This window comes from Cryptococcus neoformans, chromosome 14, assembly GCF_000149245.1.
Source record: "Cryptococcus neoformans var. grubii H99 chromosome 14, complete sequence".
Lineage (NCBI taxonomy): Eukaryota > Fungi > Basidiomycota > Tremellomycetes > Tremellales > Cryptococcaceae > Cryptococcus > Cryptococcus neoformans.
In genome coordinates this window covers 450,724-473,223 of record NC_026758.1, presented here as the reverse complement: position 1 = coordinate 473,223, position 22,500 = coordinate 450,724, and the positions used below count along the sequence as shown (strand labels likewise).

Here is a 22,500-nt window from a genome sequence, read left to right as displayed (position 1 = left end):
CTCCCATTCTGTGCATGAGCATCAGGTGGCGCCATGACATGTTCAATCCTTTTCTCCCTGATATACTTCTGGAATGCTGCTGAGGTAAATCTCCACCCCTATCAGACCTAACACACTGAACCTTATGACCAGTCTGAGTTTCAGCATAATTGACAAAGTTTTTGAAACCCTGCAGTGCCTCAGACTTGATTCTCATCAAGGTGAGGGAAATCCAGTGATGTAATCATCATAGACAGTCAGGAAGTATCGCATACCTCCCTTGGAAGCAACTGGTGCTGGTCCCCAGATATTGACATGCAATAGTTCAAGTGGCCTAGAAGCTCTGATGTTGGGTTCAGGTGGTGAAGGAAGTTGCCCAGTTTCCGCTTAATACAAGCTTCACAATAGAAATCTTTGATATTGCCTGCATTTGCATTCTTCAACTGATTATTCTGACCAAGTCTCCCTTCTTTTGCAAGCCTAACCACTTTCTCAATCCCCAAATGCCCTAGCTTATGATGCCATTCTGAGAGAGTATCAGCCAGTTGAACAGGATAGGCATGGCCAGGCAGATCTACCTGGTTATTGTTGAACTTCCTGAGAGAGCAGTCTCTGGTATTGTGGGTAGGCACTTTATGGATACTGCACCATTTCTCAGTCCATTCCCTCAGCTTGGCCCTTCTATTGCTTGTGTTGCCTTGGGTGCGACTCTCCTGCACCCTATTAGCCATTGCTACCTCCTCACTGGACCTCCTTGTCCATTCAGCTTGGACTGCTGCCTGCACAGCCGAAGAAGTGAGCGGTTCCCTGAGCCAGAGAGTTTGCTTGAGAGTGGTGAATGATTCTGGAAGGGCCAGGGTCATGGCATAGGCAAGCATTCAGTCTGAGAGGTTCTCACCACTGCTGTTAATCTGTGCATGGGCAGACCTGATCTCTGCCATCTGCTTTGTTGGATCCTCTCCCTCCATCACAGGTGATGTCCACATTTGCTGCACAAGATGTGCCTGTCTTGCTCCTACTGCAGCTGAGTATTGGGACTTGAGCTCATCCCAGAGTGCTGAGCTGTCTGATGTTTGGATAGATAGCTCCCATTCAGCATAGTTCTGAGGACCAGTTGAGATGACCCCCTGGTAGGATGTGTTGTTATCTGTATTGTTGGACATGATGTGTGTGTAGCTTTCAGAGCTCTATGGGAGAAGTGAGAGTTGTGTTCTTTATAATAGAGGTAAAGAGACGTCCAGGTTGTAATTAGCTAATGCAAGGCAAGTTTGCTTGTGCACTAGGCGCAGTGACTTGCCACTGGGGGGCACCAGATTTTCTCACCACTTGTTGGTAGCAAGCAGTACCTGTGGTGCTAATGCGATAGCAGCCTGCAGGATTTGTGTTGGTTGACTGATGTGTTTGCTAGAGTCTAGTGCTATTAAGCAGCAAGGCTCATAACCTGTTGGATGTAGAGTTATCTAGAGAGTGCTTGAGCACACTGTGTCAATTGCCAGAGATGTCTAAGTTGCATATAAAACTATTCTACAATCCTTTGTCTTATTTGTTTCGATATTGTAGGTGCTCTAGCTTATGTAATTTAATCTCCCCTTCTTCCCATGCCTCCACCAACATTTCCCATGCCTCCACCAACTTTTCCCATGCCTCCAGATCTAGGTTGGATCAATTATTCTGACCTTCAGAGTACCAGCCTTGACAGCATCATAATCGAATCGATTGTAGTCAAGCAAGGAACAGTACTCATGGCACTACACAAGGCATCAAAGGCTACCTGTTCTGTGGGTCCAAAGTTCCATCTCCAACCCTGCCAGGACTCCTGCAAGTGGCCCTTATGCTCCTTCAAGTGCTTGTCATATGCTTTCTCAGCAGCAGTGTTGGGAGGGAGGCAAGCATGCAAGACCAAAGCATGAGTCGCAAGGCTGGGTATGAACTCACAGAGATAGTTAAATAGTCCAAGAAACGAGTGTAGAGCCTTTGGGGTAGTGGGGTGCAGAAACTGTTCAATGTGTGCAATCTTGGTGGGGTCAGGAATGTAACAGCCCAGGGGGGATGTTCACTGGATGGTTCGGCTTTACTTTCAGGAAAGAGAGACAGCAGGATCATGACAAGTTAAGTCAGTGGCAAGGAAAGAGGTGGTTGGGTTTGTCTGGGTGCAGAAGCAATCTATGAGTTTGCATATATTTGTTGAACACCTGGGCAGAGTGTCAACGAAGATCTATTTAAGCACTCAACAGAACTACAGCAAGTCATGGATGACCAAAGGGAAAAGGCTCTCTTTCTAAAGATGAAGAAGAGAGACTTTTCCTTGCTGCAAATTCAGTTGAGGCCTGTGAGGAGTGTGAAAAAAGACAGAACCAAATTATGAGAAAAGTGACAATTAAACTAGCTACAATTTGAAACAGACCTTGGGATCATAATGACTGTGTTTGGCATGCATGCCTTACAGGGAAGAATCTGACCAGGACAGATGATGTGACCAAGGAAGGAGGTTTCAGTGAGGTTGTCATGAGCCTGCATGAAGTAGAAGAAATAAGAGATCATAGGAGGGAGTTATGTAATGAAGGCAAGCAAGATTGTTTCAGATAAGAAGGTCCAGCTGGACCTCCAGCTGGGCCTCAAGGGATATAAATAGATTTCTGTAGAAGTATATAAAGGGGAGCTCTGTCCTCGATCTTGACCTTCTTCCCCTGGAAGATCAATATTTCATAAGTTACTTTGCGAAAGGTCCTCGAGCTCCCAGTGCTCGCTCTCGTCTTACCTTGCACCACCTTCGACATAAACTTACTCCACTAGTATATAAGCTTGCCTGATCTTCCCAAGTGTCACGAGCCTGCACGAAGTAGAAGAAATAAGAGATCATAGGAGAGAGTTACGTAATGAAGGAAAGCAAGATTGTTGCAGATAAGAAGGTCCAGCTGGACCTCCGAGAAAAGAACTGGACCTCCAGCTGAACCTCCAGCTGGACCTCCAACTGAACCTCCAGCTGGACCTCCGAGATAAGAACTGGGCCTCCAGCTGGACCTCCAGCTGGGCCTCAAGGGATATAAATAGATTTCTGTAGAAGTATATAAAGGGGAGCTCTGTCCTCGATCTTGATCTTCTTCCCCTCGAAGATCATATTTCATAAGTTACTTTGCGAAAAGGTCTCGAGCTCCCAGTGCTCGCTCTCGTCTTACCTTTGCACACCTTCGACATAAACTTACTCCACTAGTATATAAGCTTGCCTGATCTTCCCAGCGATATACTCTGTCTATACATACGCCACGACNATGTCAAGAGGTATATCATACATATATCTCATTGCTTAGTTAAACTACGGCTTTCTATCTCGTCTCCAAGGCCGGACCTTGTTGGGGACGAGTCGTAACAGCTCTCGTCTTACCTTGCACCACTCTTCGACATAAACTTACTCCACTAGTATATAAGCTTGCCTGATCTTCCCAAGCGAATATACCTCTGTCCTATACCATACGCCAACAGACAAGTGTCAAGAGGTATATCATACATATATCTCATTGCTTAGTTAAACTACGGCTTTCTATCTCGTCTCCAAGGCCGGACCTTGTTGGGGACGAGTCGTAACACCAAGCGAATATACCTCCGTCCTATACCATATGCCAACAGACAAGTGTCAAGAGGTATATCATACATATATCTCATTGCTTAGTTAAACTACAGCTTTCTATCTCGTCTCCAAGGCCGGACCTTTGTTGGGGATGAGTCATAACAGTACCCCACCTTCGATAACCTCAACACCTATAACCTCATACAACTCGATATATCACATCCTATATCATGTCAGATCCTTCCACTCATAGTGGTCGAGCTGTGGAGAAGATTGGTAAAGGCAAGGAAGTAGAACATACCCTTGATGATGACAACTGTTGAGAGAATGGTAGCGAGGTGGAGATTGGATAACATAGAAAAGAAGCCATGATGTCAGATCAAGTCGCTGATGGAGTGCTTACAGATTAGTGAGGTGGATGGATTATATCATTTAGCTTGTAGTGGTGAGCATAGATAGATATTTAAGTCCATAGTAGCTTGGTACTGGATGGCTTTCCTCATCTGACTTTAGTTAGAAAGGAAGCTGAGCATCCATACCAGGTAAGCCCCATCATGTATCTGACTTTGGTTAGTGTAACAGACCTTGGGAAGGTTTGTTCACTATGGCTGAATATGTTGCTGGGTTGATATGGCATTGAAGTTCAGTGTGTGTGGCAAGAGAGAACGGCAAACGGTCTACAGATGTGCATGTATCAGCAAAAAATCTGGGCAGCAGTTAACAATCATTCTACACACAGACAACCGAGGACCGTATAGAAGGGGCTCTTCCCATGAGGATGGCAACATACCTGGGCAGGAGTTAACAATCGTTCTATGCACTATTCCCGCCCAGTCAGTAAATGGTCTACTACAGAAACAAAAGAGAAAAAACAAGACACCCACCAGACAACTGAGGACCATATAGAAGGGCCTCTTCCATGAGGATGGGAAAGAAGGAAGAGTCGTTGTAGATCTATGGCTTTATACCTCGGGTGTCTGGGATGGTGCTTGGGAAAAAATAAGAGAAATAAAATAATAAAAAATGAGGAAACTATGAGGATAGAAAACTATGGACTATAGACTCAGCCAGTTGAGATGAACTTGTGAAACAGCAGAAGGCAATCGAGTATGAAGGATTTGATTCCGAAACACAATGAACAAGAACCGGTTATGACCCGAATATCTGGCCACATGGGAAAACCTCCAAAACATGGCCTCCAACTTTGGCCTTACATAATGGTTAAATCCTTCGATGCATGGAGCCTTTCACCTTCCCCCCCTGAAGAAGGCTGTGGGGGTAACTCCATCACTTCCACTGCATCCAATAACAGTTCGTCTGGTCCATCAAATGTTTCCCATGCATCTGCAAATCCTTCCCAATCGCAAGCTTGGCTTCTTTTCACCCATTGGCCAGTACTTGGTTTTCCTGTTATCACCAGCTTGACCTCCTCATCCGGTTTGCCTCTTTTCCATACATCAAGCACCTGCAGAACTTTCGGATGGGGTGGTGAGGGGACCTGAGGGGTGATGGAAAGGGGTGTCAGGATGAAATCGGTCAGAGGTGACATATGGCTTGAGTAAGGAGACATGATGGCAGGCAGTATCGTTGGGTCAGGAAGGTAAGTCAAGTTCATATAGAGATTGCTCTGGCCAAGCTTTGATGATGGTGTACAGGTTATCATATCAGGGGATGAATTTGGTTAAGTTCCCATGAGGGTGAGTGGTTTTATATTCTTGTTGGATGTGTCACATGTCGAGGAGGACCTTATCGCCCACTTTGAATTGAGGGATCTGCCTGACAGTGTCAGTTTGCTTGTACTGCTTGCTGACGTTTCACCATTAACAAATTATCTCTAGCTTCACCTTCTTCCAACTCCATCCGCCGGGCAGCTGCTTGCCATTCTTCTTCTGTTGGGACCAGGAACTTCAAAGCTTCAGTGATTTTCTTGGGGGGTTTTCGGCCACAAGAGGAGGCACATGTGTAAGTCGACACCCAAACACGAGTTCAGTGGGTGCACGATTTGTGGAGGCTCGGACATGATTGTTGAGAGCAAAGGCAACACCGCTGGACGTTGTCAGCCCACATGCGGCCATGGATGTCTGTGAGGGTACATAGGGATTCAATGGTCGACTTATTAGATCATTCAGAAATTCCATCTGTTTGAGGGTGATACATGGTGGATAGTTGGGATTTGGCTCCTATATGGCATGTGAGATGCTTCCAAAGTGTTGATTGGAAGATGCTGCCTTGGTCTGAGATGATTGACCTAGGGCACCTGAATTTTGAGAGCCAGTGGTCATAAAGAAGGCAGGCTAATTCGGTGGAGTTCATTATCGTGTTGGTGGGGATAAGGACGACATAACCAGTGAGCTGATCTGTGATAATGATAAGCTGATCATAGCCACACGAGACTGGTAGGGGACTGATGAAATCAGTGCCAATGTTGAGGAATTTTGCTTGGGAGGGAGTGAAGGTGACCCGCTGGCTTGACTGTAAGAGTTTTGGAAATTTGGCATGTTGGACAAGATTTGACAAATTCACTAACATCGTCCTTCATCCCTGGCCAGAAGTAGCTGTGCCTAGTCATCTCTAACGTTTTCTCCACTCCAAAATGTCCCACTGGATCATGGCATTGGCGAATGAATGCTTCACACAGGCCGGCTGTATTCAGTACACATGGTCGACCTTCTTAATGCAATATGGTTTCCACCTGATTTCCCACCATAAGTTCCTCCTTCTGAATGCCTGGGACTAGATCATCTTCTTTCAGCCAATGACCCATCACATCATCCATGCTGTATCCTTGCACCACTCACTTCAACAACCCAACATCCTGTCCAAGCAAGCCAAGAACTGCCACACTAACTTCCGGCACCTCTATCCCGTCATCCTCCAGATCTGCACCACCAAGTCTGGATAGGGCATCAGCTATAAAATTGTTTACTCCAGCGATGTGGTCGATGTGTAGATTGAAACAAGAGAGAATCCCTAGCCAGCATTTTTGTCATTCGGAAAGGTCACGCTGCTGTAGGAACCTGTAAGTGCAGAGCCCTCACCACCACTCGTTCTCACCATATGGTAGGATTTATTCCTATGCATAGGACGACATTGGCTGGTGAGAATTGATGCCGAAGTGCGGCACCGGGCTGTGTGCAGTTTGATTGCCGAAACGCGGCATCAGGCTTTGGCAGGTTTCTGTCCTATGCATGACATTTTATTTATTTCATTCTCATGCATAGGGCTGGCATTTACTGCCAAGGGCAGCAAGGGACTTCACCATGATCTGTGGCACTGTCCTTCTGCCCCTGTGGCACCTTTCTTTCTTTCTTTCCATGGGTTTCTGTTTGTTTCTTTTCCCATGCATATATACATATACATATATATATATATGCTGGTACATAGTTATAGTTTTCCTTTTTACTTAGTGAAACATATGCATCCAACCTTTGCTAGTTTCGCTTCCCATAGTCAAACTATAACTCCCACAACACTTTTCTCGATGCATTCTTGAACACCCACCACTTCTCAAATGCCCTCGAATGCAGTGTGACACGTTTGTGCCCACACTTTTTTCGAAACTAGCTTTACTACATATCGAATATGCCACCAAAATCTATGAAGGCTGATGACTCACCTCAAGACTTATCCATGGCCACCCTGTTGGAGTGCCTTGTCGACCATGCAAAAAGGCATGATGACACACTCGCCCTCCTCACTGAGGCACTCCTCAAACAACAGAAACAATTGACCACTAAGGATTGGTACAATCGTCGGGGCCTCTCTCTCCCCAAAGCCACGGACCTCCCCTGCTTCCAGGGTCCTCTCGGTGATGCAGACGGCATCCTTACCCACCTGCATCAGCTTCAACAGGTCTTGCATACACACACACTTCTGACCCCCTCTGATGATGTGGAGGTGGAAGAGAAATGCTGGATGACAGTTATTGAGCTTGCAAACAACTCGATTGAGTGCACCAGTCTTGTCGGCTGGGTTGAGCAGGACGGTCGCCGCATGGAGACCGACGGAACGATGACGTGGGAGGCATGGTCCGCTGCCTTCAAGGCCAAGGCTATGCCTGCTCACTGGGAGTTTCGCATCTCGCGCACTCTCTTTCGTCTCTCTTTCCGTGAGGTCTCTCCTGAGGCCTGGCGAACCTTTGATAATGCGGTCATCCTACACCGTAGTCATCTTTTCGGCATGAGTCGTTACCCCAGTGACTCACAGATTGCCGACCTTTACCGTGCAAGCTGCCCGGAGGGTCTTTTCCTCCGTCTGGTTGGTGAACCGGAGTTCCATGTCGACGACCTAGATTCCTCTCGCACACTTGATCAGTAAATCATGTCGACCGTATCCAACACGAACACGCGTGCTTCCCAGTCCTCTAGACCCACCACTAAGACCACCTCCGATAACGTCCAACTGCCCCACCCGATTTCGTACTATCATGACCCCGCTCATGCCCTGCCTTACTACCTCTCGCCTGCGGGCCGTTACATTCGGGAGGTTTTTCGAAAGGAGAATCGTTGTTATGATTGTCGCAAGCTGGGTCACCAACATCCCAAGTGCCCCACTCGTACGCGCACTTCGACACCCAAAGTCCATCATTTGGAGACCGAACTGACGGCGGGCGACGCTACCTCGGCGTATCTCACGTTAGCCCAGACCCTTCCTCCAGCCGATGATGGCAACGGTGACGCTACGTATGCTCTTTTCCATCCTCTTCTCTCTATTTCGGTTCCAGTTCCCGCTGACAACTCCTTGCCAGCCCCCTCCCCTAAGTTTCTACTGGACACGGGGGCGTCCACAACTTTTGTGGATCCGAAGTTGGCGGCGAGGCTGGGCTGGGACGTGAGAAGAGGGACGGTTCGGATGCGGGTGCGATTAGCCAGAGGCATGGCGGGTCCGTTGGTAACTGATACAGTCATCGGGTCGTTTTCCTTGGGCGGGCGCATGTATAGCATCAATGGTGTTGCGATGGACTTACATGGTACCTACGATGGTATTTTAGGCTTGAACTTCCTGGCACGACATGGTTTACTTGCGGACTCAGATTCCCTAGCCTGGCTGTTAAAGGCCGGCGGTGCGGATTTGGTTGGGTTAGGCATGCGAGAGTCAGGCGCGCCTGTTCCTCCCACCACTGCGAATTCGGTTTCTGCCACTGCCACATTGTCCAATGCCGACACTCACACCACTCACACCACTCAATTGCCGACCTGTGCGGTCAGCAGAGTGTAAGAGGTTAGCCTCTGACCCATTTACTTTCTGTCAATTCTTGTCACCATTTTATTTTCATGCATCACCAAGGTGTATTATCACCTTTGGTTACATGCATTATTTCTCCTTTCCTATGCATCACCAGGCTGTCCCCTTCACCCTGGTGCATGTCTCTTTACTTGGCTTCGGTATTCCTGTCTTGACACAGTGTATCACTGTTTATTATTTCCTTATTTCATGTGTGTTTGCATGCGCCTTTTACAAGTCGCATTTCGGAGCTTTATTATCCTTTTGTTCCTGTTCCTTTCTCTACCCTTTTTCGCCACAAACCTCTGGTATTTATCGGAGTTTGGCGCGACTGGTTTTGGAGAGCAAAGGCAAAGTACAAGAAAGAGGTATCACACAATGGTTCTCCTTTATCTCTTCACCATTGTTGTGTTCTACCTCTTCTTCTCTTTCGACTTCTTGTCTTAAGTGTTCTTTGCCTTCTCTCTTCCGCATCAGTCTACACTTCGCTCTCTTTCTACTTAGTTGCTGATAGGACATAATCAGCATATGCATATTGGGATCTTGTTTGCTTCTTGTCCAGCCTGAAGTCCACATCCTAAAGCCTCACCAGTCCGAACCAGTCCCACACCTCTATCACCTCGCTCCCTCTAGTCACTCAGTGAAGGTCTTATTCATCCGGACCTTACACTTTTTTTTCAAACTACAAATCCCAACAACCCCTATCAGAACTGCACACAATCCGAAACTATGGCCTTTGATCACCAGGGACAACCCATCATTGGATATGATGATACTAGTGCATTGCCCATCATCGGACATACTCCTACTGGTGAAATTATTTACGGTACCCTACAATCCGAGACCCCCTCGCAACCTGGGACTAGTGATTTCTCGCAGGCTCCATCTATCGACTTGGATGGCATCCCACTGGGGCCCACCTTGCTTGATGAAAAGCCTCTCGACTCCCTCGCCCCCGTGCATGACCACCCAAGCGAAAGCTATCGCAAAACGCCTGCCCCTACCTCCGCCGCTGTCCCCGACATTGACGAGCTCAAGAGTCTTATGGCTGGGCTCCTTCGCTCGAGTCAAGCCATCGTCGACCAGTCTGTCACCACTACCACTCGCCTCAACGATGTTAGCCAGTCCTTGCCCTCGCGAAACTCACGTCCTGACCGCATTCTACCTCCTCGGCTGTCCTCGTCCACCTCCGCCGACGCATTCGCCCTTCAGCGCCACATCCTTGCATTGGACACCTATTTCCAAGACGTCCTCCTTCTCTGGAGTCCTGGTACTGCCGAAAGTGCTTGGAAGGTGTCGGTCGCCAACTCGTCCATCTCTCAGTCCGGCAGCCGTTTCACCACATGGTTAGAGCTATATGGGAAGCGCGCGGTTTCCTGGGATGAGTCGGAAGACGTTGCTCAAGACTCACCTCTTGACCAGGGGCTGGGAACAAAAGCTCCGTCATAAGTTCATGCTTCTGCGTTGTTTGGACACCACGCCGACCGCATTTGACACTTTTTTCCACCTCCTCATCTCCCACCAAACCATTCTCCGCGATTTTGAGGACCCCCTTGGCGATGTTGATGTGTGCCGACGCATGCTCGATGGTGTCGATGGCTTGGTCACCCATCGCACCAAGGCTGCTCTGAAGGCGCATGGTCTGACGGTCCTTACGGTGAAACCGGCGAACTTACACATCATCATGATCGATATCATCGATGATGCTATGTTGGAAGCGCGTTTTCTTCAAAATTCCACTCGCCCTCGCCCCCCATTTAACACCAATCGGCCGACTACTCCACGCTCGCCTACGCCGGTGGTCGCCCAGGTCCAGGTCGCGCCTCAGGCGCCTAAGGGTTACACGCCACCACAGCTTGAATGGCTCGACCCAGCCAAGCGCTTGCCTTTGGGCGACACGGGCAAAGCCGCTCGCGCCTTTCTCGGCAGCATCAATGCGTGTTTCTCCTGCCGGAAGACTGGCCACCACCGGCTCATCTGCCCGACCCGCCCCCCCTCCTCCCCCTCTCAACACTCCTCCTCTGCCCCCGCTGCCAACCTGATTTCTCTCGCCGACGACGACAGCCCCGACGCCCCCGACATATTCTCGGTCGATCCCGTTGCCGATCAACTTGTCCAGGATGGCGCCACCGCCCTAGCAGGGTCAGTACCTCTCCTCATGGTCACTTGCCGCGTTCAGGCTAATGATGACCCTGCTACCGCCTTAGTTGATTCTGGCGCGGGCATTAATGTCATCGACCGGGAGTATGCGGCGCAGCTTGGCTTGAGGGGGACCCCCGTCCTGCCGGTGGGGACGAAGATGGCAGATAACCGAGCGGGGCCGGTGATAGAGCAGGAGTACTTAGTGGATGTATCAATTGGTGAAACAATTTATGCGGAAACGCCATTCTACGCCATGCCTCTGGGTCCGAAGTATCGTTTAATTCTCGGTCTCCCTTTCTGTCGCCAACACCGTCTTTTTGATGGCGCTATTCGCCTCAATAAACTCCTCTTGGATGGTGGCTCATCATATGCATCACTCGCTAATCTACAGCTAAATGCTATCATGCCATGTGAGACCCCGCCAGTCAGCTCCAACCGTAATTCGCTTTCGGCAGCCATTCTCCACGACTTCGCCGATATCCTTCCTGCCAACATTTCCGATGTCTCGCACTATCCGCCGATCTGCTCCACCATGTCTCAAGTCCGCCACCACATCAACATCCTCCCCAACACTGCACCCGTCGCCAAAGCCGGTTTTCGGGTTCCGTTAGCCTGGCATGAAACTCTCCGTCAAGAAATCGAAAAGCACCGTGCAGCTGGCCGCCTTCGCCCCTCCAGTTCTCCTTGGGCAGCCCCAGCGTTCCTTATCAAGAAAGAGAATGGAAAATTTCGATTCCTCTGCGATTTCCGGGGCCTCAACAACGTGACGATCAAAGATCACACACCGGTTCCTATTATCGACGACATCCTCCAACGTGCTGCCCACGGTCGTGTATTCGCCAAACTCGACCTCACTGATGCCTTCTTCCAGACCTTGATGCATGAGCCAGATATCGAGAAGACCGCCATTTGCACTCCGTGGGGCTTGTATGAGTGGGTTGTGATGCCGCAAGGCGCATGTAATTCTCCTGCAACACAACAGCGCCGTTTGAACGAAGCTTTGCGAAATCTCATCAGTGTCTGCTGTGAGGCCTACGTCGATGACATCATCATCTGGGGTGAATCCGACTCCGACTTAGCCATCAATATCCGCGCGGTTCTGACAGCTTTACGTAAGGGCGGTTTTGTATGCTCCCCCAGCAAATCACAGTTTTTCGTCGACTCAGTCACATTTCTTGGCCACGTCATTTCTACCAATCACATCGGCCCAGACCCTAAGAAAGTCGAGGCGTTGCGTGCGTGGCCGTCACCCAGTTCGGTGAAAGACCTGCGTTCATTCCTCGGACTTCTGCAATATCTACGGAAGTTCATTCCCCAAATTGCCACCAAGACAGCCATTCTTACTGCACTCCTTCCTCCCAATAAGTCAGCAGAAAAAGCGTATGAATTGCGTAAGCGTCAACTTGCGAAGGGAAGCCCGGTGGAGAGACTTGAAGCACTAAGTTGGATCTGGAACTGGACGATGTCAGTGCAACGAGCATTTGAGGACTTGAAGGACATGTTGGCGCGAATCACAGGTCTGTCCCCTCTTTCCCATGATGCTGTTCTCGCTGGCCAAATAAACCTTTACCTTTTCACCGATGCAAGTAACACTGGCATAGGTGCATGGTTAGGTACAGGTCCATCCCCCGATCAAGCTCAGCCTATCGCCTATGACTCCTGCTCTCTCACCTCTGCCGAACGAAACTATCCGGTCCATGAGAAAGAACTCTGCGCTATCATCCACGCCCTCAAGGAATGGCGCCCACTTCTTCTCGGCCTTCCGGTACATGTCATGACCGACCACGCCACCCTCAAATGGTTTTTCCAGCAACCCAACCTCTCCGAGCGTCAAAAGCGTTGGCTCCTCGTCCTCGCCAACTACGACTTACACATCTCTCACATATCAGGGGTCACCAACGTTATCGCCGATGCATTCTCTCGCTTACACCAGGATGCCCCCTCCATCAACGCCCTCACCATGATGGTCCTCACACCCAACGCCGACTTTGTGGACCAGGTCGCCCATGGCTATGCTCAAGATCCTATTATGGCTGTGTGGCAAGAAGAGGACCGGCGTCCGCCAGGAGTTCAGCACGAGGAGAGTGCAAGGGGCGTCGGGGTTACAAACAGTACTTCAGTACGAGGGACGGCTGTGCGTCCCGGACGTATCAGGCCTCCGGGAGCAGTGCCTCCGAGAATGTCACGATGCCATGGGTCATTTTGGAATGGAAAAGACACTGGAACTAGCGCGCTGTAAGTACTTCTGGGATGGTATGGCTAGTGACGTGAAGGATTTTGTTAGCACTTGCCCTGCATGCCAAACATCCAAAGCCGCAACCACCAAACCTCCAGGTCTCCTTCATTCGCTACCGGTTCCAGCTGCCAAGTTTGCCGACATCGGCATCGATTTTGTGGGCCCGCTTCCGACATCCCACGGTTTCGACTACCTTATTGTCATCACCGACCGACTTACTGGATGGGTCGCTCTCATTCCTACGGTTACAACACTTACGTCTTCGGCCTTCTCTCAATTATACTACGACCTACTGGGTGTCCAAGTATGGCGTTCCGACATCGATAGTCTCGGACAGGGATAAGTTGTTTACCGCCGCATCTTGGTGCCGCCTCAACTCCTTACTTGGTACGAAGCTAAAGATGTCTACAGCTTATCACCCACAGACCGATGGCGTATCAGAGCGGTCAAACAAAACAGTGATACAGACACTGCGTGCATGGACAGATGACCAGGGTCGAAATTGGGCAGCTAACCTACAGCGTGTCGCCTTCGCGATGAACAATACCCTCCGCCGTTCCACCCAACACACGCCTGCCGAACTCGTCTTTGGCAAGCGTCTCTCCCTCACCCCCCCCCTCCTACCCTCCTCATCAACCGCCGCCTCCGCGATACCTCAGGCCCAACCAACTGCGACGGAATGGGAATTAGCAGCGAAGAGGATGGAGTTGGAAGAAGGTATCGCTCGTGACGAACTGCTTCTTGCGAAGCATCGGCAAAGTGTTCAAGCCAACAAGCACCGCCGTCCCGACCCGGTATACCGCTCTGGAGACAAGGTCTATTTGAACACAGCTGAGTTCCGTCACGAATATAAGACAACCACTAACCGCTCTGCCAAGTTCATACCCCGCTGGGAAGGCCCCTTCACCATCCTCCGCGCTTTTCCTGAGCAATCGCTTTATGAGCTCGATGTCCCCATCACCTCTACACAGTTCACGCCGCGGCGCCACGTCTCTCGCCTCAAGCCTACAAGGAATCGACTCGCTACCATCAAGACTCCGCTCGCAGTGTAGGCACTGTGGGTGCCTCACTGCGTTCGGACAGCGTTCGTTGAGCGTTCGAGAGGAGATGAGGTTCGAGAAAGCGTTCGAGGAGAGCGTTCGAAGAGGGGTAGGATAGTTATAGTTGTCTAATGGATGCAAACTAGCACTGGTGTATGCATAAGTTTGCTGGAGAGAGAGAAAACTATAACTATGTACCAGATCTATATGTATATATATATGAATGTATGAAGAAACAGGCAGAAGTCCATCGAAAAAAAGGGGCAAAGATCCGGCGAAGTCCGCCGCCGCGTTTCGGCAGCAATTGCCGGTCCTATGCATGAGAATGAAAATATCATGCATAGGACAAAGGCCGGACAGAGCCCGATGCCGCGTTTCGGCGTAGTCCGAAAAACGCGTTTCGGCATCAATTTCTCACCAGCCAACATCGTCCTATGCATAGGAATAAATCCTACCATATGGTGAGAACGAGTGGTGGTAAGGGCTCTGCACTTACACTCTCCCCCGTCCAGATGAGAGCCAGGGGAAAAACTCGGCCGGACCACAAGATGAAAGAAAGAATTAAGAGAAAAGGCAAAGGAACGTAAAATTGAAAAGGAGAGAATAGAGGCAAAAGAACGAACGAACGATTACCAGGCCGTGGGGACTGCCAGCGCCTCCTGTCCACACGTTACTTTCCAAATCTGTCCACGTTGGAGGGACTGGGCAGGAGAACACTCTGTGAGAAAATCCTGTTAATTTAGTCTTGCTGAGCGCAAGCCAGGGAAAAAAAACCAATAATGGCCAAAAAACCCGCAGAGAGACGCAAGCAGCCCCCAGACACGTATGCAAAGGAAAACAGGAGCAAACAGGAAGGGGACTCACAAGGCCAGTTCGTCGTCGCCTATATATTCATCATATAAGGCCCGGAAACCATCGTATGTACGCAAGTCGTCGAGATTCCGCCATTGGCCATTAGGACCGTCGCCGCTGAGTACTACCCGGAGTTGCCTATGACCGCGATACACTCGATCATTCCCAGGATTTGGAGGATACGGCGGCGCCCAGTGTCGGGTTGTTGGGTTACCGGTGATGTTTGATGGAACCTAGGTGATGACAAATAAGGCTTAAGGAGATGACCATGGAATTTTGGATATGTCCGGTCATTCATGTGAAGGCGGTAAACTGAGAGGGCAGGATTAGCTTCTTGCACCTGGTACGGCCCCTGGAAACGGGGGAAGAACTTAGCAGCGCGGAATTCTCCATCACCAGCCCAGAACTCTTTCAGCCGATTCTTCGAGTATCCAGCCAGACCCAGTCGCCGACTTTGTAGGCTATTTCAGAGTGACGGTGTCGGTTAGCCTGTATCGCCATGCGGTGCTTGGAGAGAAGCAGATTATCGCGTGCCTCAGCGAGCGAGAGGTCGGTGCGATCAGCAGCGAGAGTCCATTCGGCCCGGGTGGGAAGAGAAGCCTGGGTGAAGGAAGGAGGACGAGCGAGACTAGGTAGAGTACGGAGCCGGCGACCAAAGACCAGTTGTGCGGGAGAGAAACCTGTAGAACGTCTGACAGTATTATTCATTGCTTGGGAAACACGAGAGAGGTACTTAACCCAAGAGGTACCATGTCTATCCACCCAGCTATGTAGCAGTTGAACCACTGTCTTGTTGGACCGTTCCAAAGTACCATCGGTCTGAGGGTGAAAAGCCGTGGACATCTTGAGCTTCACATTTTGTTTCTCCCATAGTGTTATCCAGAATCGTGAGGTAAACAGAGTATCACGATCGGAGGTAATAGAGAGCGGGAGGCCATAGTGAGAAACCCATCTGTCCCAAACCAAGATGGCGAGGTCGCGAGCGTTAATGGCGGTAGAACACGGAACCAGTTCGATAAACCCAGTGAGACGATCCGTGATAGTTAAAGAGATAATCGTATCCACCAGAGGAAGGAAAGCGGTCCAATGAAGTCCATAGCAATATCGTCGAATTTGTCACGCGGGACCGGGAGAGGGTGAGAGAGGACCAGCTGGCTTCGTCATGGGTGCATTCGCCTGTTGACATAAGTGACATGCACAGACAAACTCACGAACATCCTTGGACATTGTCTCCCAAAAGTATCCGCTCCTGAGTATCTCCATGGTTTTCTCCACTCCCAGATGTCCAGCCGTCCCCTCATGTGCTTGCCGCATAAGGTCTTCACGAAGGTTATCAACATCCGGAATGCATAAGCGGTTGTCAACAAGGAGAAGTTGGTGGGTGTCGTGGTCATGTAGTGTAACCCCTGGCGGTAGTAACACGGAACCAGTTCGATAAACCCAGTGAGACGATCCGTGATAGTTAAGAGATAATCGTATCCACCAGAGGAAGGAAGCGGTCCAATGAAGTCCATAGCGATATCGTCGAATTTGTCACGCGGGACCGGGAGAGGATGAAGAGGACCAGCCGGCTTCGTCGTGGGTGCATTCGCCTGTTGACATAAGTGACATGCACGGACAAACTCACGAACATCCTTGGACATTGTCTCCCAAAAGTATCCGCTCCTGAGTATCTCCATGGTTTTCTCCACTCCCAGATGTCCAGCAGTCCCCTCATGTGCTTGCCGCATAAGGTCTTCACGAAGGTTATCCACGTCCGGAATGCATAAGCGGTTGTCAATGAGGAGAAGTTGGTGGGTGTCGTGGTCGTGCAGTGTAACCCCTGGAGCAGTAGACGGATCAGCAAGCCATTCCTTGAACAGTACGTCACCTTGATAGCCCTGCGCAATAGCGCGAAGGATGTCTGGAGCCAAGGTGGGCTCATATGTCGTGATAGCCTGTACCGAAGCTGATGGTGGATCCAAGGAAGGGTCCGAGGGTTCGCTAGCGTCGGGAGGAGCGTGTCGCGAAAGATAGTCGGCGAGCGTGTTGAATTCCCCTTTGATGTACTCGATACAGAGGTCGAAATCCTTGAGGGTACTCAGCCAGCGAAGTTGGCGAGGAGAGAGATTGCGCTGGCCAAGGAACCATTGAAGCATGAAATGATCGCAATAAACGTGAACTGGAACACCATACAATAGAGGACGCCAGTGATTAAGAGCATTAATAATCGCAAGGAGCTCACGGTCGTGTACTGGGTAGTTACGCTGGGCGCTATTGAAGGTTCGAGAGTCATAGGCGACCGGTTGTACAGAGTCCCGAGAAGTACCGACACCGATCCATGCACCAGTACCGGTATTAGACGCATCAGTGAATAGGAAGACCTTTTGTGTTCCTGCTTTGACAGCATCGTAATCAATAACGGTGAGACAAGGAACAGTGCTCACCGCACGTCGAACAGCCTCAAAAGCAGCTTGCTCGGCAGGCCCAAATGACCAAGTCCAACCTGTCCAGCCATCCGGGAGGTGGCCTTTGTGCATCTTCATCGCCTTGTAGTAGGCCTTCTCTGCCGTGCTGTTTGGAGCGAGAGCCGCATGAAGAACTGCGGTATGATTGGCGAGGTTGGGCACGAAGTCGCGAAGGTAGTTAACGAGGCCGAGGAACGAGTGGAGTTGGTGGGAGTTCGCCGGGAGAGGAAATTGTTCGACGCGTGCAATCTTAGCGGGGTCGGGGAGGATCTGACCGGGACGTATTATGTGACCTAAGAAAGAGACCTCATCGAGAAATAACTGAGATTTCTCACGAGAGCAGCGAAGACCACTACAACGAAGAGCAGAAAGAACACTCACAATGTTATCATGTAGATCTTTGGCATCCTTTCCCCAAATAATAATGTCATCGACGTACGCCTCGCAACATTCTCCGGTTAACCCTTGTAAGGCCTCGTTGATGCGACGCTGTTGAGCAGCCGGCGCATTACGAATGCCTTGAGGCATAACCACCCACTCCAGAAGGCCGAGGGGAGTGGTGATAGCCGTCTTGGGTATGTCCTCCTCCTTCATAAGCGTTTGAAAGAAGGCATCCTTACAGTCGAGCTTAGCAAATATCTTCCCTTTTCGCGCTGCACGGTGCAAGATATCTTGTACGTTGCCCATGGGGTACATGTCGGGAACCGTGACATTGTTGAGGGCGCGAAAGTCGCAGACCATACGGAATTTGCCATTGCCCTTTGAAACGAGGAACGCCGGGGAGGCCCAAGGAGAACTGGAGTAACGAAGACGGCCTGCATTAAGATGTTCTAGTAACATCTCACGGAAACGGGGGAGTAGGGCTTCAGGTACACGATAAGGCGCCGAATGATGTGGGGTGGCGCCTTGTTTGAGGTTAATCTCGAAGCGAATACCCGACTTGGTTCTAGAGATAGTAGGGAAGTTTCGGACATCCCCAAGGTCGTCGCAGAAAACGTCGTGAAATTCAGCCTGGAGACGGCGCAGCACATCTGTCAGGCTGGCAGACTCTGCTGCTGCACAGGTCGGCAATTGAGTGGTGTGAGTGGTGTGAGTGTCGGCGTTGGACAATGTGGCAGTGGCAGAAACTGAATTCGCGGTGGTGGGAGGAACAGGCGCGCCTGACTCTCGCATGCCTAACCCAACCAAATCCGCACCGCCGGCCTTTAACAGCCGGGCTAGGGAATCTGAGTCCGCAAGTAAACCATGTCATGCCAGGAAAGTTCAAGCCTAAAATACCGTCGTAGGTACCATGTAAGTCCATCGCAACACCATTGATGCTATACATGCGCCCGCCCAAGGAAAACGACCCGACGACTGTATCAGTTACCAACGGACCCGCCATGCCTCCGGCTAATCGCACCCGCATCCGAACCGTCCCTCTTCTCACGTCCCAGCCCAGCCTCGCCGCCAACTTCGGATCCACAAAAGTTGTGGACGCCCCCGTGTCCAGTAGAAACTTAGGGGAGGGGGCTGGCAAGGAGTCGTCAGCGGGAACTGGAACCAAAATAGAGAGAAGAGGATGGAAAAGAGCATACGTAGCGTCACCGTTGCCATCATCGGCTGAAGGAAGGGTCTGGGCTAACGTGAGATACACCGAGGTAGCATCACCCGCCGTCAGTTCGGTCTCCAAATGATGGACTTTGGGTGTCGAAGTGCGCATACGAGTGGGGCACTTGGGATGTTGGTGACCCAGCTTGCGACAATCATAACAACGATTCTCCTTTCGAAAAACCTCCCGAATGTAACGGCCCGCAGGCGAGAGGTAGTAAGGCAGGGCATGAGCGGGGTCATGATAGTACGAAATCGGGTGGGGCAGTTGGACGTTATCGGAGGTGGTCTTAGTGGTGGGTCTAGAGGACTGGGAAGCCGCGTGTTCGTGTTGGATACGGTCGACATGATTACTGATCAAGGTGCGGAGACGGTCTAGGTCGTCGACATGGAACTCCGGTTCACTCACCAGACGGAGGAAAAGACCCTCAGGCAGCTTGCACGGTAAAGGTCGGGCATCTGTGAGTCACTGGGGTAACGACTCGTGCCGAAAGATGACTACGGTGTAGGATGACCGCATTATCAAAGGTTCGCCAGGCCTCAGGAGAGACCTCACGGAAAGAGAGACGAAAGAGAGTGCGCGAGATGCGAAACTCCCAGTGAGCAGGCATAGCCTTGGCCTTGAAGGCAGCGGACCATGCCTCCCACGTCATCGTTCCGTCGGTCTCCATGCGGCGACTGTCCTGCTCAACCCAGCCGACAAGACCAGCGCACTCAATCGAGTTGTTCGCAAGCTCGATAACCGTCATCCGGCGTTTCTCTTCCACCTCCACGTCGTCAGAGGGGGTCAGAAGTGCGTGCGTGCGCAAGACCTGTTGAAGCCGACACAGGTGGGTAAGTACACCGTCTGCATCACCGAGAGGACCCTGGAAGCGGGGTAGGTCCGCGGCTTTGGGGAGAGGGAGGCCCCGAGGATTGTACCGATCCTTAGTGGTCGATTGTTTCTGTTGTTTGAGGAGTGCCTCTGTGAGGAGGGCGAGCGTGTCGTCGTGCTTTTTGGCGCGGTCGACGAGGCACTCCAACAGGGTGGCCGTGGATAAGTCTTGAGGTGAGTCGTCGGCCTTTGTAGATTTTGGCGGCATATTCGATATGTAGTAAAGCTAGTTTCGAAAAAAGTGTGGGCACAGTACGTGTCACACTGCGTTCGAGGGCGTTCGAGAAATGGTGGGCGTTCGAGAATGCGTCGAGAAAAACGTTGTGGGAGTTATAGTTTGACTATGGGAAGCGAAACTAGCAAAGGTTGGATGCATATGTTTCGCTAAGTAAAAAGGAAAACTATAACTATGTACCAGCAAATATATATATATATGTATATGTATATATGTGTGGGAAAGGAAACAAACAGAAACCTATGGAAGAAAAGAAAGAAAGGCGCCACAGGGGCAGAAAGACAGCGCTACAGATCGTGGTGAAGTCCCTTCCTGCACCTCAGTAGTAACTGCCAGTCCTATGCATGAGAATAAAATAAATAACATGTCATGCATAGGACGGAAGCCTGCCAAAGCCCGATGCCGCGTTTCGGCATCAAACTGGACACAGCCCGATGCCGCGTTTCGGCAATCAAACTGGGCACAGCCCGGTGTCGCGTTTCGGCAATCACACAGCCCGGTGCCGCGCTTCGGCATCAATTCTCACCAGCCAACATCATCCTATGCATAGGAATAAATCCTACCATATGTTGAGAACGAGTGGTGGTGAGGGCTCTGCACTTACAGGAGAAGAGAGGTAAGGCTTGAGAAGACTGGCATGAAACGAGGTGAAAGTGCCAGAGGGAGCATCAGGGAGGGCCAAAGTGTAGACTGAGCGAGCAGAGTGAGCAGCCAGCACTTTATAAGGACCTTGGAAACGAGGGAAGAACTTAGCAGCACGGAACTCCCCATCACCAGACTTAAACTCTTTGAGTCTATTGTGAGTGTCCAACCAGACCCAATCGCCAACCTTGTAAATGATCTCAGCACATCAGTGGGCGGTTAGCTTGGATGGCCATGCAATGCTTAGCCAAGACCAGGTTGTCATGAGCGTCGGCCAGGAAGAGATCCTGTTGAGCAGCAGCAGCAGTCCAGTCAGCACGAGTAGGGACGGACTCGCGAGAGAAGGGTGGCGGGCAGGCAATGCCAGGAAGTGTGCGGAGGCGGCAGCCAAAGACGAGCTGGATTGGAGAGTACCCTGTAGAATGGCGGACAGTATTGTTCATAGCCTGAGAAATACAAGGAAGGAACTTAGCCCATGAAGTACCCTGTCTGTTAACCCAAGTCCGCCACAGTTGTCCAACTGTCTTGTTTGATCTCTCTGAAGTCCCATCAGTTTGTGGATGAAAAGCAGTTGACATCTTCAACCGGACACCCTGTTCAGCCCAAAGGGTTGTCCAAAAACGAGAGGTGAAGAGTGTGTCGTGATCCGAGGTGATGGAGAGCAGTAAGCCATAGCGGGAGACCCAACAGTTCCAGAAGAGGAGGGCGAGGTCACGAGCATTGAGGGTGGTGGAGCATGGGACGAGCTCGATGAAGCCAGTTAACCGATCAGTGATGGTGAGAAGATAGTCGTGACTGCCAGCGCTGGGTAAAGGACCAACAAAATCCATAGTGATGTCATCGAATTTGTCGCGGGGAACCGGCAGCAGATGCAGAGGACCGACAGGTTTCTTGGTGGATGCATTTGCCTGTTGACATGAGTGACAAGTGCGGACGAACTCATGAACATCGCTGACCAAGCCTTCCCAGAAGTAACCTTCATGCAGTACCTCAACAGTTTTCTCAATGCCCAAGTGTGCTGCAGTGCCTTCATGTGCCTGACGCATAAGGTCCTCATGAAGAGTGTCAATGTCAGGGATGCAGAGGCAGTCATCGAGAAGGAGGAAGGTATGAGTGTCATGGGAGAATGGTAGAGACACCAGGAGCTGTGGTAGGATCAGCAAGCCAGTCCTTGAAGAGAGTCTCATGGTCATAGCCCTGGGCAATGGTACGAATAATTTTGGGAGCCAGTGTAGGAGTAAAGGAGACCACGGGTGCGAGAATACAATTGTCTGGATTGGGCAAGGCTGGGTCGGTGGGCAGGCGAGTGTCAGAGCCAATGTGTCATGAAAGATGGTCGGCTAGCACGTTATGTTCACCCTTGATATACTCGATGCGGATGTCGAAGTCCTTGAGGATGTCCAGCCAGCGTATCTGGTGAGAGGACAAGTTGTGTTGACCTAAGAACCATTTGAGCGTAAAATGATCTGTGAAAGCATAGACAGGAATACCATAAAGAAATGGGCACCAGTGATCGAGCGAATGGACAATGGCCAGGAGTTCATGCTCATGTGTGGAGTAGTTGCGCTGTGCCGAGTTGAATGAGTGAGAGTCATAGGCAACAGGCTGAGCATTCTCCTTGGTAGTACCGATGCCGATCCAAGCTCCCATGCCAATGTTGGAAGCGTCCCCCAAG

At 50.6% G+C, this 22,500-nt stretch overlaps 1 protein-coding gene; it reads right to left on the bottom strand.

The window, feature by feature from the left end:
- CNAG_08026 (hypothetical protein) overlaps positions 1-1,475 on the bottom strand; it is a 1,587-nt gene extending 112 nt beyond the window's left edge. The window contains exons 1-2 of the mRNA XM_012198559.1: positions 558-1,475; positions 1-505 (exon numbers count right to left, since the gene is read on the bottom strand). The exon at positions 1-505 is cut by the window's left edge and continues 112 nt beyond it. Of these exons, the coding sequence (XP_012053949.1) occupies positions 488-505; positions 558-857 (318 nt within the window). The 5' untranslated portion in view covers positions 858-1,475 and the 3' untranslated portion in view covers positions 1-487.
- Positions 1,476-22,500: the final 21,025 nt, after the last annotated feature.